Raw genomic sequence first — 27,904 nt, 5'->3', positions numbered from 1 at the left:
TGACTTTTGAACATAGACTGTAGGCTATATAAATATCTTCACCGCAGAAGAGCTGTCCCCCTTCAATTTAGTTAAACCTGTTGCCCCCTCCTATCGTCTTAGTCCACACTGTATCAAGCACCAGCATCAGCTTGTAGGCTACGAGCAGGATGTTTACACTGATTGAATTATTGTTTTGTGTATTTTTCCATGGATGAGCCATTCCATCAATTGGGAATACTGTTCACATCCTCTTGTGCATCACTCCCAACTAAAGTTATGCTTATATTTCTTTCCATTTAAGATAACACACAAGGTAAAGCGTGACCATCTTTTATTTTGAGCGACTCTTCAGTCCAGGGACTTGAGACAGAAGCAGTCAGAGCAGGAACATAGTGGCAATGCCAGCTGTCTCTAGCCAGAAACAGCTGTGGTTCCAAACAACTTAAACCACAGCCAAAGGGTATAATGCCAGTTATCTCAGTCTAGGCCAGTGTTGGAAAGCATGCATTGATTAAGATTACTTTGAGGAGCACATTACCATCTTGAGATATAACATATGAACATTATCATTCCCATAAAAAAACATACGTTTGATGACTTTAGATTTTTATCATAATTTGTATCAGTTTATTATACACTTAGTTTACTAAGTCTGCATTGTGAGATAAAAAAACCCCCAAAAAAACATACGCCTTCTTCAATAAAGATATCCTATCCACACTGGTAAAATAACATAATGACAGCTAATACAGTAATTCAATGTATCCTCAAACAATGCAAGTAGAGAGAAACGGTAAGCTTTTTCTTAGTGACCTTGAGTGCATGTCAATCACACACCATCACCAAAAGGACCTGGAGCGGCTGGCCACATGGTTTGGCGAGGAGGGACTTGCTCCGGACTCGCCTACAGAAGTCCGGCTGTGTGTGCTATGGCGTGCCCTCCAGCACACAAGAAGCCTTCTGAGCACTGTTAAACTGGACCTGGACAACCAGCGCTCTCAACACCTGGCAGAGATGGCAGACGTATGTTATCATTGATTGCTGCATTTAACCAATGACAGAAGAACTTGTCAAGAATAAGTTGAAGACCTGTGTCTGTCGGTTAAAGACATTGGCTATCTGTCTTTCTGAAAGGTGCGCAAGTCCTTGGAGCAGATCCGAATCTTTACAGAGCACAAAGATGTTTTGGCTCAGGAGATTCAGGACGAAAACGACCAGCTCAACGAGCAGCTGCAGCACGTAATATCCCTTCAAGGTTGGAACTTTTTACCTTGGACCACCTGCAAATCAAAAATAACCCAACAGCATGAGCAGTAGAGACAAAAAATCCGGATATTTTGTATATGTATGTACATTTGCCAAACCAAACAGTTAGTCTTCATCTTTAATGCCGTTCCTCTTTTAGATGGAGAAAAGACGATTTCTGATAAAGCATAAGCGACTGGTGTCTACTTCACCTCATTGTAACCTGCCCTAGCGGTTGTTTAATCCCCCAGTGGCCCCAAGTAGAGTGGCCCTCAGAGCACACATGAAAATATGTGCAGCATTCGCAAATTGAGAAAACACAACCAGATAGAGAAACAAGCTGAATGTAGCATAGACCACACCATAAACTGTTACCAGGAGACACTAAAAAGACTTGAGCAAAATGTGCACCAGCTGTGTTTGTTTTTTTAGTGTCCCCATGAAAACAGTTGATGTTGTAGATGATACTTACAGCATTTTAGTATTTGGTTGTGTTCTCTCACTTGTGTGTCTCAGATGTTTTCAAAATGTCTTAACCACGAACAATAAACCCAAATTGCACTCGGAAAACTGACTCCAAAAATCAACACATAATTGACATCATGGGTTATTGGAAGTCGTTTTAAATTAGAAAGACTTAAAGGATGATGACTATCTGGTTGGTTTTGCAGGTGTATGCCACTTCAAGTTCCCCATCATGTTACAGTGGATAAGAAGAATGATGCTATCTTGGGGAAGTGGCACTTCTGTGGGCAGAGCTGACTTTATAACAACTCTCTTCTCGTGAAGAGACCACAGATAGCTTCAGACCACATATTTTATGAGTTTTAAGGCTTTTTTCTCTTTCAACAATTTCTGTTTGGATAGATGCCCAGATTAGCGAGGTGGCCAAAATGCTGTACCAGCAGGGTCTCACAGAGTTGATTCACAGCAGTCCCAGTGAGCAGGTGGCCTACCTCCTGGTGGAGAGAACCTCCTTTCTTGAAACGAGTGACGACGGCAACAACTTGTCGGCAGATGGAAACACAGCCAGCCCGCTAGTGGCCGTAGCCCAAGCTGTAAACACCAATGCACACCAGGTTAGAGGAAAAACATCTAGACTGAGTTTTACTCCGTGTATCTGTCTTTTACTTATTTGAAAACTTAGTTAAGAGAGATGGGAATGTTCCATTATATGAGAAAATAAAGCCAACACCAGAGAGAGAGAGAGGGGAATTTACCTTATTTCTCATTGTTTCTGTGATCCTTGGTAGTATTTAGTATCAAGTATTTTTGAATATTTAGGAAGGCTTGCTGTTTGAGGTTTCTGTTTTCAATAGTCTCGTTTGAGAAGGAGCCGTCTTGCTCAGACCTGCGCAATTATGACGCGCCGCGTCTTGCAATGCTGTGCCGCACTTTCTCAAACGAGGCTATCGACTTATTCTGTGATTCTTCCATGTGTTTCCACAGTCTCTCCACAAGGGGGCACCACGTCACAGCCAGAGCCCATGGAAGAGACTCTTTGGACACAAATCTACACAGAGCAAACATACTTTTATTCCAGTATGTCCTCAACAGTATTATTACTGCATCTCATACTAACAAAGACTAAAAACTGCACAACAGTTAGTGACTGACTTTATTTTGTGAATGCCATCTTTTTGCATGTTTTCATTTCAAAACTTTTTTACTTAAAGGCCTATTTCACCGGTGGGAATATGAAGGTGTATTGAATTCTGAGATCTTATGTAGTATAAATGTGCAAAAAAAATTGAAATTGGTTCATCCTAGCCTGAGAAAAGGCAGAAAGAGTGTTTTATGGTCTCACTGTCTAACCCTACATTTCTCTTTCTGTGATGTCACTGCAACCTCTGTTTTTTTCTTGTTCCAGTGTTATTAAGCTCTGTTACCAGCACGGGTTAGGGAACTTTGCATGGCAGAAGAAATGGCAAGATACTACTCACCCCTCGATGCAAATGCACTTCTCAAGGTCTTGTGTCTGTTCTTGCATGCATTTATAAATGTTCTTGATAGTATTCGCCGCTTCTCTTTACGGTACAGCAATCCCTTTTAATCTTGTTCATTTGCTCACTCCTTCTCTCCCTCTCTCATCAGGCTGAGACCCGGCTTACAGCTGGCCAGGCCATCAGCGTAGACAGGGCATGTTCTCGTCTGGAGCGGGACCTGGAGGAGGGCTCCCGCCGCCTGGCCATGGCCCACAATGAGATCCGCCGTTTGACCGATGAGCTGGAGTCTGCTCATCTGACCCAACGAGCTTATGGTGAGAAGTATTAATCAGCTTCTCGCAGAAATGTCTCATGGGGATGATACAGTAGCGTTAATAATAATTGTATATTGCTAGCTTTCAGAAGTTAGTTTATCATCAAACTAGATCCAAAACAGACTCTAAACTTAAACTGTTTTTTCCACAAAGTTCCACCAAACATGATCCCAGTGACTTTGTGTGGGTTACTGAGCAAAAGGTTGGTGTTTACGTCCCCTTGTGTTCTTTTAGAGCCAGAGCTGCAGGCAGCAGAGCAGGAAGTTGAGCAACTCAGGCAGGAAGTGGAGAAACTGAAGAAATGTGGTGAGAATGTTTAGTTTTTTTCATGTTTAATCTTGAAGCCGTTTTAGAAAGAAGTGTCATATGCAATTAGTGTATATAAAAGGGAGAATAGATGTGTGTTACAATCCTCACTGATTATATTCCATTGTTTTGTGTACCTGATTATCCAGTTCAGGGAAGGGGATTATTTCATTACCCTATAAACAAAAACATTTACACTCAAAAAGACAACTCCCTTAAAATGATCCTCCCAACAATGCCATTTTCTTGTTCAAACAGAACCCTTTAAAGTGTCTAAGATTGCGCGGTCTTACTTCATGTTAGAATTTTGAAGCAGTTCACAGACTAGTAAAATATATTAAACTTATTTTATTTATATAGGCCATTATCACAAATAACAATTAGCCTCAAAGGGTTTTACAATCTGTACAGCCTACTACACAATCTGTCCTTAGACCCTCGATTCAAAAGAGGAAAAACTCCCAAATAATAACATGATAAGACAAGAATGTATGATTACATGAAATCCTTTATTATGTATTATTAACACTCTAATGAACACATTGTTGGACCTTACTTTAAAAGAAATGGTGGAACTGCGAAAAGCCAAAGACCTAAATGATCGTCTGGATGTTGAGATCAGAGCCTTGCGGAGCAGGGTACGCTCCCTGGATGCTGAGAAAGGCTCTCTGCAGCAGACGGTAAGATTCCTGAATGAATAAGGTATTTTATCAGACTTCACTGGCCACTTAATATTTACTGTATATTTTTTACGATCTTATAGTTCTAATCCACAGTTGCTGAATAATTTGTTATATTTTCAATACTTGCTTATTTTGAATACCTGCGTGCATTTTTCACTTTAAAACCTAGCAGTTTTTTGTATTTTTGTGTTAGCACCTTTGGTCTGTGAGAAACAACACTTTGTTTTCGTACGCCAACTTTGCAGATGAATGACAAATAAATGACTTGATTTTGAACTTCAAGTTTCAATGACAGAAATAGTTTAGACCCAATTCTTCATTCTTAATGATACATTGAGTAGGAAAAACTTTTAGTTCCCAGGTTGCATTCAGTGAGTTTTATTTTTGACACACTTTTTACACTATTAACTTTTTACTAAAGTCAGTCTAATATAGCAATAACCTGCTTTAAAGCTGGGGTATGTGATTTCTGATTGGTCAAAATTAACATGAGTGGTACACTTTGACCAATCGGAGCGAGGCTCCGATTCTTAAAAAAAAAAAAAAAAAAAAAAAAATCCGATTCTCTGTTCTTATTGGCTGTTGGGACTGTCCATTCTATTTGGCACCGACGTTGTTGGTGTAGATCGTGTCAGGGAGGGACCATAGGGGAGGGACCAAAGAGAACAAGTGGAGCGGTTGAGGTATTTGGATTCAAATCTCTATCCCAACTGGCAACTGCTATTTTCTCCCCAAATTCTCCACCCCAGCTTTAATAAGCACGCGCAAATGTTACAGGGCAACAACACCTTAAATCTTCTAAGCTGTCTCATAAATGTGGACCCTGGTCAGAGACTATGAAGCAGCATTTGACATGTTTGATCATATGTATTTTAATGTTTTTTTTTCTCAGGTTGTATCACTACAGAATGAGGTGGGACGGCGGCAGCAGCAGACTGACCGACAGCTCCGTGCTGTGCAGGTTCAAGCTAATGAGTTAGCTAATGTAATTCCCAAATCCCTTACATCTGACACTGTATGCAGGTCATTCTGCACAGTCATTATTCTTATACAAAGCAGAATAAACCTAACAACTAACAATAAAACTGACTTTATTTGTATTAATTTTAAATTACAGTATATATGCAAGTTTAATTTAAGACACAGGGCACATTACAGACTGGTTGGATGGACTGAAAATATTGTACTAAATAACCAGCAGAAACCTCTTCTTATTTATCTTATTTTTGTTATGTCCAAAGTGTGAAGTTACTGAGTTGACACAGAGCAAACAGACCTGCAGACATTTAATGGAGGATCTCACTGCCCAGGCAAGATTCCTTGAGAGGAAGGAGGAAATTGTGAGTATATAAAAACAGGAACAGATATGAAACTAGTGAAAATGAACATGGTTTGTATGACTGACAAATATACAAGCCCAAACATATACATTTTCAATGAGTTAGCAAGACTTTTATAAACATGTTTCACTTTTATCGTGGGTTACTGAGTGTAGATTGATGGGTAAAATCAGTTTCTATTTAAAATGACTTCCACAATGTATAAAGTTTGTAAAAGTGAAGGGGTCTGAATTCTTGAGTACTGTTTACTGTAGGATTTTGGGGATTAGCCTACAATTAAATTGCTTGGAGACAAGACATGTATTGTATAGTTATAATGGAACTCCAGAGAGAAGATGCTTCACAGATTGAGATGTCCACAGTTTGGTGGCAGAGGTTGTGGAACACAGAATGTGTCCGTATCATACACTTTGAATGATGCAGAGATATTTGTTCTGCAACGTCTATTTGAATAGAAATATCGAGGAAACCCTGAGTTCTTTCAGTTTAACCACAGTAAAATGTTCCATTTGATGGATCGTTTGCGAATCGCAAATCATCTCCTTTTGCAAGCATTGGTGCCTGTATTGTTATCAAATGTAAAAACTCCCATTGGTTAAGCCTCTAACATGCATTGTAATGAAACAGACATTGGGAAACTAAATTGATCTTTGTGTAATATTCCTCAGGTTGTATCTCTGCAGAAGGAGGTGGAGCGGCTGGAGTTGGCCCTGCAGGAGAGGCAGCAGCTGGTGCAGCAGCAAGCTAATGAGTTCGCTAAAGTAGGTTTCACTGTACACGTCACACATGAGCATTACATGAAATTAAATGTATCACAATGCAAAGAAAATTAATTTGTACTAAAAATGATTGTATTGCTGACACAGTCTTTTAAATCATTTAATTCTAGTTTAAACAGTGTGGATTGTTGCCTGCAAACGGAGGCTCTGGAAATGATATTTTGAATTTTGGTTGTGTTTCCAGTCCCAGGCAATTGAACTGATTCAGAGCAACGAGGTATACGGAGAGTTAGAAAATAAGCTCAACACTCAATCCGGTTGCCTTTTGGAGAAAGACTCAGAAGTGAGTGATACAATATATTTAAAAAGTCTGCCAAGAGGTTTTAATATAATTACGATAAAGACAAATTCATAAACGGATACTATACTCGATACAATGGCTTTTGTTTGCTTTTAAATGATGTCAAATATTTTCTTATCCTTTCAGATACATGCCCTTAAACAGCAGCTTGATCATTTCCATAAAGATCTCAATAACCTTATCGCTATCATCTGCAGCAAAAGAAACAATGTTCGAGAAAAAAGGTAAGCTACCTCCTTACACCATCCAGCGATTATTGTATTTGCATGCCAAGTCTCATGCTTGCAGTAAGACATAGGCAAGTGAAAACTTTCTGTGTGTCCATGTGTGTGTTGGAAGGCTGTGGAAGCAAAAAGATGCACAGCATTGTGAAAACGCTCACTGTCAGCTGCAAGACTCCTTTGAAACAGGGGATAAAGAGCTACTGACTCAACTACTTCACAACAAAAAAAACACACTGTGTAAGGTAATTTCAAAGAAATTCGTCACATATCAGGACTGTGTGCTTACATATTGTATCTTACAAACACTGTACAGAAACCCCTGCCACCAATGTTATACACTCAAAGAAACTTAAAGATCTACTTCATCGGTGGAAATATGAAGGTGTATTGAGCTCTGAGATCCTATGTAGTATAAATGTCCAAACATTTTAGAAATCGATTCATCCTGGGATCCTAGAAAAGGCAGAAAGAGTGTTTTATGGTCTCACTGTCTAACCCTACATTCTCCCATGTATGACATCACACATGGTAAAATGTAGGGTTAGGATTAACAGGACAGCTGGGCCACAGGAAGAAAAACCTAAATCATTATATTATAATAGCGATTTTATAATGATAGAACGCGGGTCCGTATGGGTGAAGTATTCCTCAAAGCTGTAAATGAATTTGAATAGTGAACTGAGAACATTAATTGATTCCTCAAACTGCTGATTATAATTTGGGCCGCAGGAGTGTCCTGATTATCAAGAAGCAGTGAAGACTCTGTTGGCAACCCAAGATGAGTGTGAGACCCTCAAAAAGGAGATCTGTGAAATCCTTATATGCCTCGACAAAGAGCGGAGGTACAAAGCTTGTAATGTTGCTTTTGGCTGGATAATAATATCTATAATAATTATAATAATACATTCTTTGATGTATATCATGTACCTCTCATTACAGTTAAATCAGCATTTTATATTATTGATTTATTATATATGTTGTTTTTCATCCATTTCTGGAAGTAAAAACCATGAGATCAAGGAAAAACACAAGGCAAAACTGTGTCGATCCAAACTGAAATTTGATGAAGAAACCACATGGCGTGATGACAGGTTAAAAGATCTAGAGCGGGAACTGTCTTTGTGTTCCCATTCATTAGCAAAGGTAACTCTACTTTACACCGGTTGTATTGTTTTGAGGTGTGTCCTCAATTTACTATCAATTGTTTTAAATTTAGTTGAATTTATTTTCAACTAAATTTTCAATATCAACATTTACCCTTACCTGTGTCAATGAAATTATGTTTTTTTCAGTGAAAATATGAGCTAGCAAAGTATTTCCTTACTGTAACTACAGTATTTTAATACTGTAGTTACAGAAATAATAAGGATGCTAACAGCATCAATAAAGAGTGGCTGTGCTGATTCATGTGTATTATTTCCTGTATTTACGGAAGTTTTACTCTATGTAGGCCTACTGCTTTCATATGAATGAGATAATATAACATTGGATTATTGTTAATGGTATTCAGATTGTTTTTCTTCTTCAGGAAAAAGAGGTTACCATAAGTATAACTGTGCAAAATGACGAACTACTTTCCGAGAGGAGAAAGTTACTTCGACAGCTGAATGAGGAGGAGCACATTAAGAAAGACAGCAGTCTAACTTCTTCTTTATCCAAACAAAGGTACATATAGTGTTCAAAGGAAAAAGCCAAAGTCATTTCTGCATTTTTCACTCAATTACAACCTGGTAACATAATTTGTAGTCACTGACAAAGAAGAGATGTTTGCTTTGATGTCAAGGGTGGATTTTCGAGAGATGGAAAACAAGAAACTTGGAAACAAAATACTCCCCATGTCCAATCAGCTAACTGTCCTGGAGCGCAGCCAGCAAGACAAGCAGTCACTTCACTTTGCTGAGGTACTGGACTGTTTAGTCCACTTCATCTTTGTACACTGGCTATGATCTGGAGTCACTGCTGTTGTTTTAGTTTTAGTTGGGGCTTTCGAGCTACCTTCCTATCTAGGGACACAACCATGAATCTGTAGCCATGCTAGCTAACCGATGAGACTGTGAAGCTTCAGAGACACCAGACAACAACTGTTTAACAGACTCGCAAGACTAGACAAGACTTACCTGGCCTACAGCCATGCTAGTGCTCTGAGCTCAATGCTAACATCAGCAAGTTAATATGCTCACAATGATAATTTTAACATGCAGATGTTTAGCAGGCTTCCCCTCACGCCCAGCTGTACTCTATTAGTAATTAGCCTCAGGTGTCCTTGAGTCAACTGTGTTTCAAACTGTATAATGATAGCATTAGCTTTTTAGCGTTATAATTCACTTGCATTTAGCATGATAACGTGTAAAGTAAACATGAGGCTGGCAGCTATTTATTGTAACTGAGGTGTTGGACAAAGATAAGGAGGGTCAATACGTTACAATGTTTCATCATCTGGGGACCTTATATTTCTGTACCAAAGTTAATGGCATTGGCAATTCATGCAGGACTCAATTGTTTTGATTTATTGGATCTTGAGCAAAGTATGTGACAAATACTGCTGCTGTTGGTAGAGTCAGTCAAATAGGAAAAAGACCAATTCATTATTCTATAAAGATATAATATTTATTGAACATTTTATTTAATAGGAACTGAAGAAAATATATAATCCTACACAGGTTTCTTCAACGCTTCGTATGGAAACTTCAAGGTAGGTCTGATCACAATTGGGAACTTTGCTTTCTAAATTAAAAACAATTAAATGTCTATGAATTTTGTTTGCTTCCGTAGTGTGAAGATGTCTGAACCATCTGAAATTCAGGGCTTTTTGGACAATACTCCAGACATGACTTCTAACCCCCATTTTTTCATCGTTGGGCCCCTGTCTCGATCGGCAGAGAATGGCTACCTGAATTTGACCTCCACTCAAACCACTCAATCCCCCCCCCCCCAGCCGCCCTCAGCAGCTCAGATAGAACATGTTCCTGAGATTCTCTGTCTGTTTTCAACATGAATAAACTGTGTATAAACTGTTCTATTAACTCTTCTATTTGTAATAAAAATAATCTATAAATGTAAAATACATTTTCAAGTTCATACAAGAGTGAAAGATGTGAATAGTTTCTCACATGAAATATTTGCTGTATTGTTTTAACTGTTCCAAATCCAGACTTGGAACTTGTCTTAGGGCCTTTAAACCTGACCTAACTTGATTAATCACATTTAAATGACCCCTCAGTTGATGAACACAACGCACAAAGAACTTAACTGTCTCAGTTTTTTGTCATGAGGTTTACCTCTCTACTTTTTCTTCTTGTTTCTTCCTTTGTACAAACTAAAACCACTCATTTGGCCAAACCAAAGTCCAATCAAGCAATGCATTCTGAATTAGTGCTCACATGTTAATTGGTTGGATCTTACAGCTTGTTTGGATGTTACAGCTTCTTGTGAGTGGTACCTTCACCCTTTACCCCCATGTCAAAGTGTGATACAATATTTAAATCAAGGACAACATGCAATGTGTTTAGCGTCAGCAATGCCATTTAATGTGTCAGACCACATGCTAGTGTTGCAACATGGTAGAGCAATCACTTGAAAGTATTTTTTGATAGAGACTGTATGTACATTTACAGTCTCAGCAAATTTAATCTTAATTGTTTTCACATTATTACAGAGTTAGGTTTCCTTAAAAAAATTAAAAACATCTCTGATTTTGTGGGATATCATAGTCATCATTGAAAGAGGCTTACATTTAGTCTCTGCAGAAAAGCATTCCATACAGGCTTAAATTTGTCTATCTGCCCAAAAAGTCAGTATGTCTGTTTACAAAATTACAAAATGCATTGCATTTGTACCTGTACATCATATTCAGATCATGTGAATGTAGAAAGATGTCAAGAGATAACATAATACAATACAACTCCTGAGGGAATCTCAAGTTTTATCTCTAGCTTTTTCAGACCAATTCTAAAAATACATAAATCAACAAAAGTAGCATAAACGGCTTACAACATTTTTAAAACCTGGAAATGCACAGTATGAAGCAATCAGCAGATTGACAATAATTCCAAACACAAGGCAAAGTGAAACCTGAAATTACATGCTGTTCAGATGCCAAGCAATCTCATAATCATCATTGCAAAATCTAAACATAAGTTTACCTTTCATAATTGATCAATCTCTAAGGATTTGTCAATGCAATCAATTTAAAATTGAGTCCAAAATAAAAGAACGTGGGGAAACGGAAAAGAAACTAGGCAACCTATCCAGTCAAAAAACAGAAGTGGTTTCTCGTTTCATCTTTCTTTACAAACTGGAAAGATAGTGTGAAACTCTTCACATCCTGTGTGAAAATTTGGAGTGAAAGAAAGAAAGAAATCCAGTATACTGTGATAATGAGATAAACGTTGTTACTGTGTTTTTTTTAGTAATCCATTTCAAAATTATTATGAAAGCAACCATTCCTTGCTTTGAGAGTGCACACACATGGAGGCTCAGATCAGTGCAAACTTTTTATTGAAGTCAGGTATCTTGCTTTACATAACCATATCACCAGGAGACTACAGTCCGATACAGGCACTGAGTAAGTGCATTGAACAAATCAATGATTGCATGTGCCAAAATTTCCTTCAATTAAACAACGATAAAACTGAAGTAATTGTCTTTGGTGCCAAAGATGAACAATTAAAAGTCAGCGCACAGCTTACATCCGTTATGTTAGAAACCACACCCCAAGCCAGAAATCTTGGTGTTGTTGTAGACTCCGACTTGAATTTCAAGAAACACATAAAATCAATTAATAAATCAGCCTACTACCACCTAAAAAACATATCAAGAATTAAAGGGCTTATGTCTCAGCAAGATTTAGAAAAACTTGTCCATGCATTTATCTTTAGTAGACTTGACTACTGTAACAGTGTCCTTGCTGGCCTTCCAAAAAAATCTATCAGACAGATTCAGCTAATTCAGAACGCTGCTGCTCGAGTCCTCACTAGGACCAAAAAAGTAGATCACATTACCCCAGTTCTGAGGTCTTTACACTGGCTTCCAGTCACTCAAAGAATTGATTTCAAAATATTGATGTTGGTTTATAAAGCACTAAATGGTTTAGGGCCAAAATACATTACTGATATGCTGATACGTTATGAACCGTCCAGAGCCCTTAGGTCGTCTGGGACAGGTCTACTTACAGTCCCTAGAGTTAGGACTAAACAAGGAGAAGCAGCTTTTAGTTATTATGCACCAAAAATCTGGAACAAACTCCCAGAGAACTTGAGGTCTGCTGCAACTCTCAGCTCTTTTAAATCGAGTCTGAAGACTTTTTTGTTTCCATTTTAACCTGCAATTTTCATTTTATTTGCTTCTTTTATTTGCTTTTAAATGTTTTTTTTTTCATTTTATTTGCTTCTTTTATTTGCTTTTAAATGTTTTATAATGTGTTTTATGTATTCTAATCTTGCCCCTGTAAAGCACTTTGAGTGGCCTTGTGTCTGAATTGTGCTATATAAATAAACTTGCCTTGCCTTGCCTTTAATCAGGGTGGTGCCTGAGACAGTCAGTATTTCCGATACATAAAAACTTGAAAACTTGTGTACCTGATCTGTCACTTAAATTCCAAAAAACACTATGGTCTGCGCAGTGTGTTATAATGTTTTGGTGCCCACAGTAGTCGTTTGACTCGTATGTCACTACTGTAGCCAATGCTGGTGTCCCAGCAATACTCTGGAGAGAGCACCTTACTGGGTTTGTGAAGCCACAGGTACCTGTTGAGATGGCTCTCATCATGCCACAGGGCCTCCACATTATTTTGTTTATCCTCCATGATGCCCTGATAGCAGGCCTCAGCCAATGCTTTGACACTTTTGCACGTGCCTCCGAAGACAGCAGCATGGTAGTAGAAATCCCCAGTTTCCATGTACGCCTTAGACTTTGGGTTGCGGTCGTAGGTAAACAAGATTTTTGGAAGGAGGTAGTAGTAGGCGTGAAGAAGAGCCACAGAATCCCCCAGAGCCTCTGAGCCAAATCTCCCGGTAAACACCTGATCCACATCGAAGCAGAAGACGTGTGTGAAGTGGTAGTAAATGTCCGACTCTATGACATCTGATATCGTTTTCATTCGCATCATAGAGATGTCCTGCCACCTTGAGTGCTTCTCCACTTTGATAACCTTTATGCTTCGCTGAGGACCGAGTTTGATGTCTGGCACCATCTCTGGCATGTCAGTAAACACATAATACGTGACAGGCAAACCCAACATAAAGTGATTCTCCGATGAGTTTATGAAGGTATAAAGGTAAGCATCCAAGTACCTTAGGTGGGAAGTGAAGAAAATATATATTTTTTTAATTTGAGGTTAGACGGTTAAACATAAATTTACCACACAAATGTAAATTGGCAGAGCAGGGTGTACTCGGGGTGATGGCAGTTTATCCAAACATTTTTACCTGCCCACCGCAAACACCGTTAGAGCCACAGAGGATCCTTCTCTCTTATGTGTTTTATCATACAAGTCCGGATCAAAAGTCCCATCCCACATGATAGGGGCTTTCCAATATGTGCATGTTTGCACATCTTTTCTGGCCCTGAATTTAAAGAAGAATTGAGAGATAACTGGGCAAACAACTTCCAATGATTGTATAGTAGTTGTGAAGTTTTCAGGGGACTCTTAGTTAAGCTTAAAGGAATAGTTCAACATTTTCGACGTCTTGTTTACATACTGATAGCCCATCTGTGTTTTTTTTCTACCGGTATGTATTTGATTCTAAATTGACGCATTGTGCCTCAAAAATGCCTCAAACTCAACATACCATGGTAAATAAACGAGTCACAACAAGCAAACAGGAGCATTTAGTGATAAGAAACAGGAGCGTTTAGTGATAAGTTTAGTTTATCTTCTTGCTGCCAGCAGAAGCACGCTATTGCGTCCATTACCTATTGGTGCGTGAGCTAAGCTAACCTGGATGAGCAACTTATGCCCCTTACTTCCTAAAAAATACAGGCACAGTTAAAAGGAAGGTTTCTGTCGCCTTATATTGAGCCGGAGAGTGAGGCAATCCGCAACATTTTAAATGTTGAACTGTTCCTTTAATTATTACTTAATAGGTTCCATGCATTTTTCCTTTTTTTGAGGATTGCAACCAAATGATAAATACATGGATTATTTTCAAAACATTTGTTTTAGCCATGGGTCTCCTTTTTAATTTTGAATCTCTCATCATTTGGTCTTTATAGTTTTTTTTTAACCAGTAACACATTTCTTTATTCTAAATTAAAGTGGCTACGAGGAACTTTGACAGATGGCGGCCCCTTTGGACAAAAGCGCTAGTATTTTTACGACGCCAGCTGTCGTAAAGCTGTTTTCTGAGCGTGCTGAGCTGGTGCAAGTGTCAAATGATTAGGATGCAATATAGTGGATGTCGGTGTTGAAAGTGTTAGGGCACGGAATCTTTTCGGCTCTGTGAGAGTTGTTAGTGACACTGCATCAACTCAATGCCAGTCAGTGCCACACAGACCTGATTACAATGAGTTGATGCAGTGTCACTAACCACTCACACGGAGCTGAAAGATTCCGTACCCTCACAGAAAGCGAATGAACGAGAGACGGCAGTGGATCACGATGAGGTAATGTGTTTATGATGAAGCAAAGTAAACTTTGTTGTAGTACCGTTCATTCACTTAGGAATAAATACTGCAGGACTAGTTCACTCCCGTTAAATTGTTTACACGTTGCTTGGCAACGCCCTCTTCCCGCCCGTCTATCACTCTCCCTTTTAGCTTTTAGTTGTTCTTCATTGAATTTTCTTTTTTTCTTTGATGGTCCTGCCCCGGTATCAGCCATTATGACGAAAAATAACTGTCTCAAACAAGGCTCCCCTTCCCTTACCTGGAGGGATAGGCTACTCAAATCGCGTTGCATCGCTACACTGAAATCTGCGACCAATACAAATATGTGACCATAGAGCCTGCATGCGCAAGTCGAAAATCAGACTGAGTGTGCGACTAGACCAGTGGTTTTCAAACTGTGGGGTGTTATGGCAGATTAATATGTGAAAAAAATTAAAATTAAATTTGAGTTTGTGTTTTTGATATTAACATCATATTAAGCAAATGTAAGTTATCATACAACAAAAGGAATACAATGTTTTGGTCTAAATAGTTAATAGCCTAATAATTGAATCAGACCATCTGGGAGATAATCCGAGGTTAACTGATCACGTCACGTTCACGTCCTAGCACGGTGTGTATTGAGTTTATTTAAAAACATTTGGAAATGGGGCTGCCTTCAGTTTCCTATGCACTGTATAGCAGGGGTGCCCACTGTTTTTCAGCTTGTGAGCTACTTTGAAAATGACCAAGTCAAAGTGAGCTACCACCTACTATTAGGGGTCAAAACTCACGGTTCGGTATGTACCTCGGTTTTTAAGTCACGGTTCTGTTCTGTACGGTACGGTTCTCAGTTAAAGAGGACCTATGATGCTTTTTGACTTTTATGACCTATAAACGTTGTTATGATGATTCATAGTCATGCTTAACCATACTAAATTATCAAATAATGACTTACATGCATTTCGACGTATTCCCTGCTGACCGTCTGGGGTGTCTGTGCAGAGCACTAAACACTATTCTAGCCAGTCGAGAAGTCGTCTTCAAAGCGGTCTAACCTTTCATAATTTGTGACGTTGCATAAAAATTTGTGACGTGACCACGCGGATGTTTCCATGTATGGTAATGCTGTCACTTCCCTGTTCGCGTCTGCCTCGCGCCCTTATAGGTCCATGCTCGCGCTTCCCGCCACTGAAAGTGTTCCGGAAGGAAGGTAACCAATCACAACGGAGTGGGGTTTGCAGGAGGGGGAGGGGGGTAGCGGAGATGGCCGATGCACAGGTGGAGGGAGCGGAGATTGACGAAGCACACACACTCAAGTGTTGACAGGACGTGCTGGATCGCCAAAATAAGAGAAAGAGCTTCCCGAAAAACTACATAGTTTTTTGTGATGTGATTCGTCAGGTTGCTCTATAGCAGTGTAAAACAAGAAATTAAGACCAGAAAAGTAGTATAATAGGTCCTCTTTAAGAGGAAAAATGTGTGCAGAATTGCAGCTTAAAGGTATTTTCCAGTATAGAAAAAAAAATGCTGCATACAACCAAAGTCTCCAATAAATAAAATACTTCTTAAATAAAAGTGAAAGTTCTGCACCGCAAACCAAACAAGCATGAACATATTTATTTAAACATATTGAAAATGAATGTACAATATAAGTTGGTGTACCGTGCATAACTGCATGAACCTAGGGATGCACCGATCCACTATTTTTAGTTCCGATCCGATTCCGATATCTGGGTTTTGGATATCGGTCGATACCGATACTGTCCAATACAATATCATAATTGTTATAAAAAAATGTGTTGGTGGTTATGTTATGTATTAGGCTAGGAAGGCTTAAGCAATTCTAATGTAAAAGAGCAAGAAATATACACAAATGCATATAGGTTTATCTTAAAGGCAGAATTATAGTCATACAAAAAAAATCCTTCTCAATGATCACTTCTGTCCCACTAGAATATGTGGTGGTCTGTTTGTTTGAACAGCCTTTCTCTCTCTGGCTGTATTTTACATAGTAGAATGTGTCACTTCCTCTCCACTTCCTTGACTTGGGCTGTGTCTGAAATCGCGCACTTACGTAAGTGCACTTACATTGAGTGCACTTTATTATCCCTACAGTACACTTACTTATAGACGCAGTGCTCTCATTTCTACAGAGCACTGTCCAAACTGCCGTCGCGCACCTACCGGAAATGACTTTGCATTTTGACGGTTCTTCTTCGGTGGTATTTTTTTCTGCTTGCGTTACCGATAGCCAAAACAGGCACATTAGTCGCGGAAAAACTAAAACAATATATAATTTAACTTTTGTGGAGCGCGTCCGTCTCCACGGTTGCTTCAAGCTCCTCTATTTTGATTAGAATGTCCCGTCCTCTCCGTTACGTAGGCAAGATGGCGGCCGTTGAGTGTGGAAAGTGTCCATCGCTCCACACTCAAGTTTTAGACCGTTTTGAGTGCACGACAGAGGAACTTACAGTGCACTTCATTTTGGCACACTCTCCGGTTTTGCGCAAAGTGCACTCAAAAAAGTAAGTGTAAGTACAGAAGTGCGCGATTTCAGACACAGCCCTGGATTAGCTTTGGTTAGCTCACAAACTGATATGTACTGTATGTCAAAATAGAAAGTGGTGTCCTCTCTCCCTCCACCGAACGTCGGCGCATGCTCGCACGGCTCGTTCGCTCTTTCATAGTAAAAAAAATAAAAATGAAATTAAATCTTTTTTTTTTTTTTTTTTAAGAATGCCACGCGATTTTTAAGAACCCACACTACCCTCGCGATCGACCGGTCGACTTAGTGGGCAGCCCTGGTGTATAGTCTATAGCCTATTTCAGCTTCGTCTGTGGAAATAAAATATTCACTAGGCTATATTACAGAGAAATATGTCTTGTTAAAGAAAAAGAGCTCCAAGCCCAACCCAGAGGACCCTCCATAATATTTTATTTAAAATTAATATTTTTATGGAAAATTCATGTCTTTCTTCAATAGCTTCTAATTCATCCGACCCAGTGTCTCCAAATAATTTGTTCAGACTAATTTTCCTCTCAAAGTGCACCAGATTCATGCATTTCACTTTAAAAAGGTGAAAAAAAATCTCGGGGGGGGGGGCATACCCCCGGACCCCCCTAGGAGGGTCTGGTTCTCCGCTGGCTACTATTTTCACCCAGCAGGACATTGGAGGCACTAGCGAAAAAACACTAGTTGTGTGTGAAGGACATTTAACAATAGTCAATAATTGTTCAGCTGAAATTTGTTCTCTGAGAGGGGGCTCACTCTCTCACACTTTGAAAACCCCTGGACTAGACCAAAGGCATTAATAAAACGATATAAAAACAGCTTTCTTTGCACTGTCTTGTTTGCTGTTAAAGGTAATTTATGATTATCAGAGGAAAAATTAGGCCGTTTTAAAGATATTTAAATGTTCCTCGTAGCCACTTTAACTTCAAACTTCAAAACTCCTCTTTTAAGTTCAAGTTCAAGTTTTTAGTTGTCTGTCATTTGCATACTGAGTTTATGGGAGCAAAATATAATTTCTCTTACCAAGATGCTAACACAAAAATACAAACACTAACAAATAATACAACAAAGATATCATTGCTCACTATATTCATGGACGCACTGCTGGCGTTGTGCAATATGTAGGCCCGTATGTAAATAAGTCTAGGAAGTATAATTATATATAACTGACATGCTCCTCTATTATAATGATTCGTCTTATTTAATGTAGTTGTGTTTTTCATTGTTGGCATCTTGATGTCCGTATAGGATAAAACAAAAGCCATAAATAAAAATTACTTCAGATTTTATTCAACTCTTCATTTAATAAATGCAACGTCAGGGATCTTTCCTTCCGTCTTTAACTGAGTACCAATGTATCAATCATATTATTTTCATTATCAGTTAACCTACTGATTATCTTCTTGATTAATTAATCTTGAATAAAATATTAATATTTCATAATTTTCTTATCCGTTTGTCATACATAAAAAGGCCAAAATATCTGTAGAAATATAGCAGCGGAGGGGTTGAGAATGTTGCTGTAACTTGAAAAGATCTATCAATCAAATATGTCCCTTTTCATGGCAATGCAGCCAGAATTGAAGGTCTTAATTGTCTTACCGAAGGTCAAGGCTGGCATCCACAATGTTGTCCAAAGACAACCCCTGTCCACTTTCCAACGAGCATTGTTCCATTGGTAGGAGCCTGATTAAAAATCTGAAATCAAAAACGTGTTTTTATAAATCACAACTAACTTATAATGACACAATGTTTGTATTTAGGCTACATGATACTGCAATAAATGCTACATTGTAAAACAGTGTTTACCTTCATTAAATGGGCACTGTGTAACATTTTAAGTAATTTATTAGCTAAAATCAATATCCTTATTTATAAGTATGTCCTCATTGGTATAAAATCACATCTGCCAATAATCTGAATTATCCTCCTGAGCGGAGAATTACAAATATTAATATTACATTTTGTACATTGAGCCGGTAAGTCTTATGGAGGAATCCATGTGTTTGGAATGTCATCAGGTGCATTGTTTAAAATTTAGAATTGTTCTTGTCCTTGAAGGCCACTGTAGCTTCTGTTATTATTCAAAAGGGGTGGGGTTACCCAGGGAGCGTTGCATTCTAGAACTTTCTTGATGATGTCATATTACACAGTGCCCCTTTAAGGAAAATGTATTGCAGGAATATGTTTTATTACACTGCATTTTTTTTTTAGCTATAGGTGAGCCTACAGTTATACACTGGCACCTTAGTGCATGTGGTATGCCATATAATTAAATATGGACTTGTTCTGGTACTCACCTAAAAGTTGGATATGTAAAGTATAGAAGACAGAGCACGACAGGAAAGCCAAGCAAACATTTCAAAACACACTTTTTCTTCTGAAGGTATCTGCTGGACAAAGGCCAACACAGTCAGATTAAAATGGTAAACAAAAAGTTTTTTTTATAAAAATGCACAATAGTGTTAATAAAGTGGTTTTATACCCCATTGTTGAAAAATGTTAGTGACCCAGTTCATTAAAACATGAAGAAAGTGAAGGCAGATGCAGGTTTGTGGATGAGAGGGAAACTCTAAGGAGAGAGAAAGGAGTGCCACACATTACATTCACAAAATGATTCTACCTACAAGCCCGTATGTAGTAAGTAAAAACAAACCAGGGGGAGGGTGTAATTGTGTAAATATCCAATGGCAAGTTTCTCCAACCGACACACAATTTCTTTTAACATAGGCTATAAATCAGCTTTATTAATAGGAGACAAATAACAGTGACGGACTGTACAATAATTTTAAGTGGCCGTTTTGCATTGGTGTCAGATAAAGTAAAAAATATATGAATCAAAATAAAACCAGCATAGATTTCTTATACAGGTTTAAGATGTATTTATTATAATTTATGAGGAATTTGCCATTTTTAGAAATGTTGTTCTAATCACCAATATTTTATTTAGATTTTTTTTTTTTAAAGAACACCAATATTTTAGTTTTTCTTCATGTTTCTTTTTATAAGGTGTACTTGTTAATACAGAGTAGATTGCCTCCGACATAGTAATCAAAGCAGAGGTGTGTGGCGTTCACTTTGTCTGGGACATAAAAGTGATGCTGCACCTCTGCATCGAAGAAGACTGGGGTTTCAGGCTAACACCTAAATGTACAGGTCGAAAAGAAGTATACTTAATTGCATAAAAAATATACTGGGAGTTCAAATAGTATGTTTGAAGTACATTGGTATTTCTAAAGTACAGTACTTACTTGAAATGCATTAAAGATACCCTTTCTTGCACTTTAACATACTAGTCAAACGTATACTTTGATTAGTGTATTAAATATATGCTAAATTATGCTTCTAAAAAATATACTAAAATGTAAGCATATTATTTTGAACATTTTAGTGTACTTACCCAAAACATATTTATTGTATGCTTATTTATAGTGCTATTTTATAGTGCTTTGTTTAAGTACATTTAAAAATAATTCCACTTCAAGTGTTATAAATGTATAGGCTACTTATAGCATGTTTGCTTTAATTGGTACCAAATTATATTATTATGTAATGTTAAGTGCTTCAGTCTTCTTATCAGAAGTAGGATTTTTGAAGCATGTTTTTCTTATACATTTTAAGTATATTTTTATTAAAGCATATTAATTAATTTAAACTTCATTATACTATACTGTAGGTAGCTATAATCAGTGCAGGTGTAGTTTAACAAAGTGCACTCCTAATGTATTATATCTCAGAGTATACTAATGTAACTTTTAATCAAAAAATTCTGATTTTTTTTGTACTTATACAATGTATTTTATGTAGCACTGTACATTATAGTTTAGTTTTATTAATTTCTGTACATTTTTCTTCTTTAAATATGCTCTGCCATACCAGAATATTTGCATTTAATTTTGGTCAAGATATAATACTGTACTTGCTGTACTCTTGCCTCCACCCCTCCCTTACCCCCCACACTGCCACCATCCTTGTCCACAGTCTCGTCACTTCCCGTCCGGATTATTGCAACTCTCTCCTCCTTGGCCTACCTCACAAATCCCTCCATAAACTAGTTCAGAATTCAGCTGCCCGCATCATAACTCGAACCCCCTCCATCCACTCGTGTCCTCCAACAGCTCCACTGGCTCCCGGTCCAGATCCCTATCCAATTTGAAATCCTACTGAATACATACAAGGCCATCCCCATAATTGTCTGATCTCCTCCAGATTCCCACTGGCTCCTGTTCCCTCAGTTCGTCTTCCTCCATACACCTGTCTGTCCACTCTGCCTGTCTCACCTCCATGGGGAGCAGAGCATTCAGCCGCTCTGCTCCCCGTCTCTGGAATTTACTACCACCCCAACTCAGAAACATTGGTTCATTTCAAGTCACAACTCAAAACACATCTGTTTAAAACTGCCTATTTAATTTGATGTAAATTGCTCTGCTTCTCTCTGTTGTTTTTATTGCTTTTATTTTATATTGCTCACTACTGCTTTTTAAAAGTTTTAAATGTCTGTATGGTGTCTTTGAGTGCAGTCAGTGAAAGGCGCCTTTAGATAAAATGTATTATTATTACTCTGGAAATATTTTGTCTATTATGTTAACGATCTCTACATTAAATTCAGTAAAATGATGATCTCTGTGTGTGTTGGCATTTAAATACATTTTTTACAGCGTAATATATTTAAAATGCATTATTTTAAATGCATTATTAATGAGCTATAGGCTATATTAAGTTGTGTTAAAGTATGTTTTACTGTATGTTTTATTATACTTTTAGTGGCTCTTCAAGTATACTTATAATAATATCATGAAAAAAGAGCAAATTTAAATGAAATTAAAGATCTACACAGAGAGCACTTCAAATGTGACTGAAAGGGTATTTTAAATATAATTTAAAGTAATACACTAAATTGCATTAAAGATCACTTAAAGTTGTTCCAATTTAACACAACTAAGTACACTTAATTGTATTTCTGTTCATTTAAAGTTGAACTTTAGCATATCTAAAAGAGCACTTATCATACTTAAAGTTGTTCCAAAATAACACACTTAGTATGCACTTAGTATTAGAGCACGCAAAATGCAATAAGTATGTTTGGGAAAAGATCTACTTAAGTATACTTCTTTTCGACCTGGGGTGGCTGACCCTCAACATGCAAACAGGTGCATAGGGAAATTGTGTTATTGGCCACAAGCTATGTTCCTCACATATGGAAACAAATCAAGTATTCTTGTAAACACGTCACACAGGCGCGCTCTTTCTTTCAGACCAAATTGTGCCAATGGCGATGGCAGGAAATTAAACTGTTGGTAGAGATGGAGAACATTACGTGACTAAATCGGAGCACCCATGGCCATATCTCTAGTCAATGTTCAAGATGTCGGACATGAGAAATTACTCTTATTGTTTCAAATGTTTAGACTACTATTTGTACAGCAACCAACCCGCACCTGGAGCCCGAGTCCAACAAACAAACCATTTAAAACTTTTGTACTTTTGAATACCTTTTCAAATGTAATACACTTGTAGCGTTGATTTGAGTAAAAATTCACTGGGCAACTTTCACTTGTAGTTGAGTAATATTTGACCAGGCGTAACCTATCTAGGCCTACTGGGGTTGAGTAGCCTAGGCCTAGTCTCCATTTATTGTACAGTATTTATTTGCTCTCAGAGGGTTGGCCACATGTTTAAGCTCTAGTGAGCTGTCGGAGTAGCCTACAGCCGTTACAACTGAAGTATGAAGACGCACGAGCTCACATCCTTTAATGACAAGTGAACTTGATTTTTTTTTTTAATTACTCGTGGCGTCGGCAGAGCTATGTCATTGCTTGCGACAGGGAAATTACTGCAGGCTAGTCTTTTTTGATTAAGCAATTATGAAGCTGTAAAAAAGTTTTTTAAAAAAAGCTCTAAAATTAGCCTACACTTTCTTTTTAAACCATCTACCCATTAATATCCTGAACAGTGGCCTGGGCTATCCTAATTAATCGAATAGGCTTCTTCCCGTTAAACAAGCAGTAGCAGCACAGAAAGTTCAAACTCACATAAAACAAACGGGTTGTTGGTAAACCTAGCCTACCTGTCAGTCGCTGTCACCCGGAGGTATCCTTATATCGTCCGAAAATTAAACCAAATTAAAAAATGTCTCACGCGAGTTGAGTGTGAGAAGCTGCCCCTGTTCGAACTCGGGGTTAAATGGGCTCAAAAAATAAGGGAGCGGCTCTTTTAAAAATGTATTCGGTTTTGCTTGAGCTGCACACAGAAGGTCTTCTACTTTAGCCTACCTATTGAATTGGACAGTCTGCTGCACAGGTATTTTTCTTTGTTTTTTTAATCATAATTTTAGCTTACATCGCTTGGCGCATCAGATGTAGGCTATTCACCTTCCTCCTTAAGTCTCCCCTTCTCTTCTGTGGATGTCCGAGGTTCCAAAAATAATAGTCAGATGAGGAAGTGTGCGATGTAAGAAAAGCTGATGTGGGTGTGCACTGTAAAAACTGTTTCAATGGTACGGTGGCGCTGAGCATTCACCAAATAAAAAAAAGTTTCACAGCGAGATCCTGCTGTGAAACTTTTTTTTATTTGGTGAATGCTCAGCGCCACCGTACAATGGTGAAGTCCGTATTACTCTTTTTTTTAAAGTAAATTTCTTCCACTAAATTAGTTTCCTTTTGTATGTGGTTTTAATTAAGTCGCACGTAGGTAAAAACAGTAACTGTTTTTAACAACTCAATAATTTCTTAAGATAAATGCTAGGGGCCCTAGCATGCCCAAGGGCAAGTCCACCTCTACAGCCACAGCTGCTTTCTGCTTTGGCTGCGACTGCTATACATTACCCTGTTTACGGATTTCACCGAGCTCCTGCGCAAGAGAAGTAAGTGTACACATTTTGTATTTGTTCATTTATAGTCGGATATGATAACTAAAGTGGCTATGCCTTTTTTTGTCTTCTGCTTCAACCTGGCCGAGTTTTCTGTATGTGTCGCGCTGAAAGCTCTGGCGCCATTGTCCGTTAGAAACATTCAAACCTTGCACCTAAAATTTAGCACCCTATGTTGGAGTGTACTATGTACAAATAAATACTTATTTATTCTTACAGTCTGGGAAAAAATGTGCCTTTGGCTGGGATGTGTAGCCACATTCTACCGTGTTAAATGTGGATTTGGTTGGGGGGGGGGGGGGGGGGGGGGCGCCAGACAACATGCAGACATATGTTGTCTTAGCTTGTTTAAGCTGTTAGCTGCCGAGCTACGTGCTAATATTGCGTATCAGTTATGTGCTCAGTGGACAGATTGAGCGTTTATGCATGTTGAACAGGTGTGTTAAGATGCAGCCGCCTATTCTCTCCGCGTGCATGTGTTCATAAAAAAAAACGGAGCGTGGAGGCGGCGATTTGCCGCGCTGCGGTGGGAAAGGGCCTTTACTGTGTTTTGGTAGCCTACAGCAGGTACGCAAACTAGTCAAAGTCGGCTAAATTCGCCATTTTGTAAACATAATTGGCCACCTATGTGATTAATGGAGATCCGCTGATACATTTTCTCGAGGGGGGGGGGAGGGGGTGGGGAATTTTGCACGTGTGTGTGTGTGCGCGCACTTGTGAGTGTGTGTGCGCGCGCACTTGTGAGTGTGTGTGATCACAATAGAAAATATGGGTGACTAGAGATTGATGGTTGAATCTGATGTTGACTGTTTACAGTTTTTCATCCTGCTGTGCATCCTGGTGGAGCTGTCCTTGACCTGTGTGTTCCTGATCTACAGCAGAGAGGTAGGAGATGTAGCCTTTACAATTATAGATGTTTATTTAGTATGTATTTATAGTTGTGGAGGTGCACACACAATGGGACCCTTGCTAAAACATACTTCATATTTTGAACAGCAAATATCCACCTTTCAAAAAAAAAATTGTCCTGTGAGCACTCAACTCTGGCTTGCTTAATCTCTGCTCCCAAGCATTTGTGCAGTGTCTCTTGTGTCATCTCATGTGCACTAAAACATGATCAAAACAGACATTGTGTATGATTTTTACCTGCTCAGCCATTGTAGCTGGGTAAAGATTCACCTCTCTGCACATACTTGCCATCCCATAGAGCAATGATTGAGCAAGTGTAGGCAGAGGTGGGCGCACAGGACAATTTTGTTTGCTCAGATTATTTTTTTCTGTTCAAAATATATAGTATGTGCTTATTAGAGTCTCACTGAGTTTCTTGTTCAGCTATATTGCCTAAATTGTTTTTTATGTTGTTAACAGGTTGTGTTTTTTTCTCTCAGCTGGTTATATTGTAAACACATGAGCTAACAACACATAAGCTAACAATACACTTATTTTTTTCATATTTACTCTAGGACCCATGTGCGTCTGTGGTGAAGAAGAGGGAAGTCCTTCTGAGATGCCTCATAGAGTATATGGGAGAGAGTGGGAACGAGCTCATCTCTGACTATCAAGTAAGTGAAGTAGAAAGAGTTTTACATTTTGTGAAATTCTCTGAACGAGGTACCTCTTGTATATGTGGTAAAAGAGACTGATATATTCTAGCCTGGCCAGACCAGGCTGATATCGTGCGGGTTTCACATTCGTTTATCTCCCTCATATCAGTCTGGTCATGTCACAAGTTATGAATTTCTCCAAACTCTGTTCGTAGGAGCTGATCTGAGGAGCCAAATTGATATCGCACGAGCGTCATATTTGTTTACCACACATCAGTCTGGACTTTCTCCAGTCTCTGTGGGGAGGAGCTGATCAAAATATGATTAGTCCGTGTTACTAACTAGGCATGTTAGATCTGAACGCAGGCCAACCATTTTTTGATAGGCTCCTCCCCAGGGAGACTGGAGAAAGTACAGAATGATGTGCTGTAAACAAATGTGAAGCTTGCGTCAGTCTGGTCCCGCCATGCTAACATTGTGCACATTTTCAGGACCATATTTTTATTCTGTGACTATTGGATTATCTTTGTGTGCTTTGCAGTTAACAGAACCTTAATGCTGCTCTTTGATTGTTTAATGTTTTAATTAAGGCATCTTCCTTGAATCATTTCATAATAAAGGATACCACAAAATAGAAAATTGATTTTCTTTGCTATAAAATGACAGTGCATTTAAAAAAATATATTTTTCCCTTTTTAAACTTTATTGAAGCTGTAGAATTCCTCTCAATCTTCCCATTTCTGAGCACTGCTCTGTTATTTGTTTGTGCAATAATTGGTGGTATCAGGCTAAAAAAATCAAAGTGGTGTATTCACCATGTTTTGTTGTGGACTAGAAACAATGTTGAAACTACACTAAATGTAAAACCATCTGCACATTAACTATCAATTTATTTAGAGCTTGAATAGATGCACGTTTCATTGTCTCATTATTGTGATCTGTCTGTGTTTTGTACAGGGAAAAGAGGAGGTTGGCGTGCAGCAAGATTTGAAGATGGAAAGCATGAAGATCTATGTGTGCCGGGAGCCAGATGCAGTGGGCATCATCATTGAGGGTGTCCCAGTTCTTACCAATGTCGGCAATGTGGCCAGAGCATGCTGCCTTCTTCTAGGACTGGCATATGCCCTGAACCTCGAGTATCCTCCAAAACTTGGAAAAACCTTTGAAGTGTTTCAAAGACTCCTTGTGAAACTGGACACACTGGCGCCCAAGCCAACTTCAAGGTTCACTACCCTAAAAAACAGGTTGATGACCTAGACAGCTCTTGGCATCACACTCAGATCTTGCTGCATGTTGACCTCTTCTTTTCCCTAGTTTCGCAGTTCTCAGACAATTGTTCAGTGTGTTTTGTATGTTTTGAGTCATTGTTAAGTCTCCACACCATGTTGTAAGGTCAACAAAAGCAGCTTACTTTGTGACATACTAATCTCACACACACACACACACACACACACACACACGATAAAAGTGCACAGATCTTCGTTTCATATATTAAGGAGAAATGCAGCCATGTCAGAGGCAATGAGTATGTTTTGGTTAACTAGTGATTGTGGACTATAAGTCCATGGCAAAGCAGTCAAATAGTCCGAAACCGGACCAAGCCACTTTCCTTTCTGCTTGACATTTTAGACTAGACAGCTCTTGGCATCACACTCAGATCTTGCTGTATGTTTTTCCTAGTTTCGCAGTTCTCAGACAATCTTTCAGTTCTGTTTCTGTCAAAGCTAAATGAGTCTTTAGGAGCCTGATGTATAGTGTTGAGTCATTGTTAAGTCTCCGCAGCTTACTTTGTGATATACTAATTACACACACGCACACACACACACACACACACACACACACACTTGTTCTAAAATTATGTCCCATTGAATGGCAGTGTTAACTTTAAATAAATCTATTGACATGCTCTTAAAATTCCCTTTTCTATTCTTGTTTTTTTTAATACATGATGGGTCAACACTTTTAACCATTTCAAGGATTAAAATTAAAACGGAAAGGAGTGAGTTAAAGTGTTAAGTTAGTGTTAAGGTTCATGCAAGTCAAACACTCATTTTAATTCAATCAAATCCAAACTGACTTTTTTGACATTTGTTTCACTCAATTTCTTTACTGTTTCTTTTAGGCTGTACTAAATTTTTGTGAACAGTAAAATATGTATTAATAAGTTGAACCAACTCAAATTTTGCAAAAGTTCACAGAACACCTAGAAAATGCTTGGAAAATGTTGCCTCAATTTTTTTAAGTTTTATCAAAGCAATATTTTATTTTGTATT

General features: G+C 38.4%; 3 protein-coding genes across 6 annotated transcripts; 2 read left to right on the top strand and 1 right to left on the bottom strand.

Moving 5' to 3' along the window:
* Nucleotides 1-804: 804 nt before the first annotated feature.
* On the top strand, nt 805-10,115 carry LOC307249690 (coiled-coil domain-containing protein 30; the record flags this gene model as incomplete). The annotated part of the gene is made up of 17 exons (XM_080026540.1): nt 805-1,005; nt 1,117-1,237; nt 2,095-2,306; nt 2,677-2,769; nt 3,322-3,487; nt 3,722-3,793; nt 4,358-4,473; nt 6,485-6,577; nt 6,780-6,878; nt 7,023-7,120; nt 7,236-7,362; nt 7,850-7,962; nt 8,122-8,263; nt 8,649-8,785; nt 8,904-9,021; nt 9,751-9,812; nt 9,893-10,115. The coding sequence occupies 17 exons, from the start codon at nt 805-807 to the stop codon at nt 10,113-10,115; spliced, it is 2,193 nt and encodes a 730-aa protein (XP_079882666.1).
* Nucleotides 10,116-10,633: 518 nt separating this feature from the next.
* LOC307249363 (N-acetyllactosaminide alpha-1,3-galactosyltransferase-like) lies at nt 10,634-23,624 on the bottom strand. 4 transcript variants are annotated; one of them, XM_080026035.1, is made up of 5 exons: nt 23,287-23,624; nt 19,520-19,791; nt 18,822-18,917; nt 13,546-13,683; nt 10,634-13,410 (listed from the first exon to the last, which is right to left on the bottom strand). In XM_080026035.1, the coding sequence occupies exons 3-5, from the start codon at nt 18,893-18,895 to the stop codon at nt 12,726-12,728; spliced, it is 897 nt and encodes a 298-aa protein (XP_079882161.1). In that variant the 5' UTR covers nt 18,896-18,917; nt 19,520-19,791; nt 23,287-23,624; the 3' UTR covers nt 10,634-12,725. The 4 variants fall into 4 exon arrangements, with proteins under 4 accessions (XP_079882161.1, XP_079882160.1, XP_079882163.1 ...); XM_080026034.1 differs by lacking the exon at nt 19,520-19,791; XM_080026037.1 differs by lacking the exon at nt 19,520-19,791 and having other exon boundaries at nt 23,559-23,624.
* A 321-nt stretch (nt 23,625-23,945) lies between these two features.
* On the top strand, nt 23,946-27,539 carry LOC307250117 (uncharacterized protein). Its single transcript, XM_080027077.1, has 4 exons — nt 23,946-24,081; nt 24,904-24,972; nt 25,551-25,649; nt 26,589-27,539. Exons 1-4 carry the CDS (start codon nt 23,974-23,976, stop codon nt 26,886-26,888), a joined length of 576 nt encoding a protein of 191 aa, XP_079883203.1. The 5' UTR covers nt 23,946-23,973; the 3' UTR covers nt 26,889-27,539.
* Nucleotides 27,540-27,904: the final 365 nt, after the last annotated feature.

This window comes from Ammodytes marinus (genome assembly GCF_949987685.1).
Source record: "Ammodytes marinus genome assembly, chromosome: 4".
In the NCBI taxonomy this organism is placed as follows: Eukaryota; Metazoa; Chordata; class Actinopteri; order Uranoscopiformes; family Ammodytidae; genus Ammodytes; species Ammodytes marinus.
This window is presented reverse-complemented; position numbering and strand designations above follow the sequence as displayed.

Excerpts from the sequence above, each read along its gene's own strand:
- LOC307249363 (XM_080026037.1), bottom strand. Across the intron at positions 13,684-18,821 it reads GATGCCAGCCTTGACCTTCG|GGCCAGAAAAGATGTGCAAA; the intron begins GTAAGACAATTA and ends CTTTAAATTCAG. Across the intron at positions 13,411-13,545 it reads ACGGTGTTTGCGGTGGGCAG|GTACTTGGATGCTTACCTTT; the intron begins GTAAAAATGTTT and ends TTCCCACCTAAG.
- LOC307250117 (XM_080027077.1), top strand. The coding sequence starts at position 23,974 with ATGCCCAAGGGCAAGTCCACCTCTACAGCCACAGCTGCTTTCTGCTTT. Across the intron at positions 24,973-25,550 it reads TCCTGATCTACAGCAGAGAG|GACCCATGTGCGTCTGTGGT; the intron begins GTAGGAGATGTA and ends TATTTACTCTAG. Across the intron at positions 25,650-26,588 it reads AGCTCATCTCTGACTATCAA|GGAAAAGAGGAGGTTGGCGT; the intron begins GTAAGTGAAGTA and ends TGTTTTGTACAG.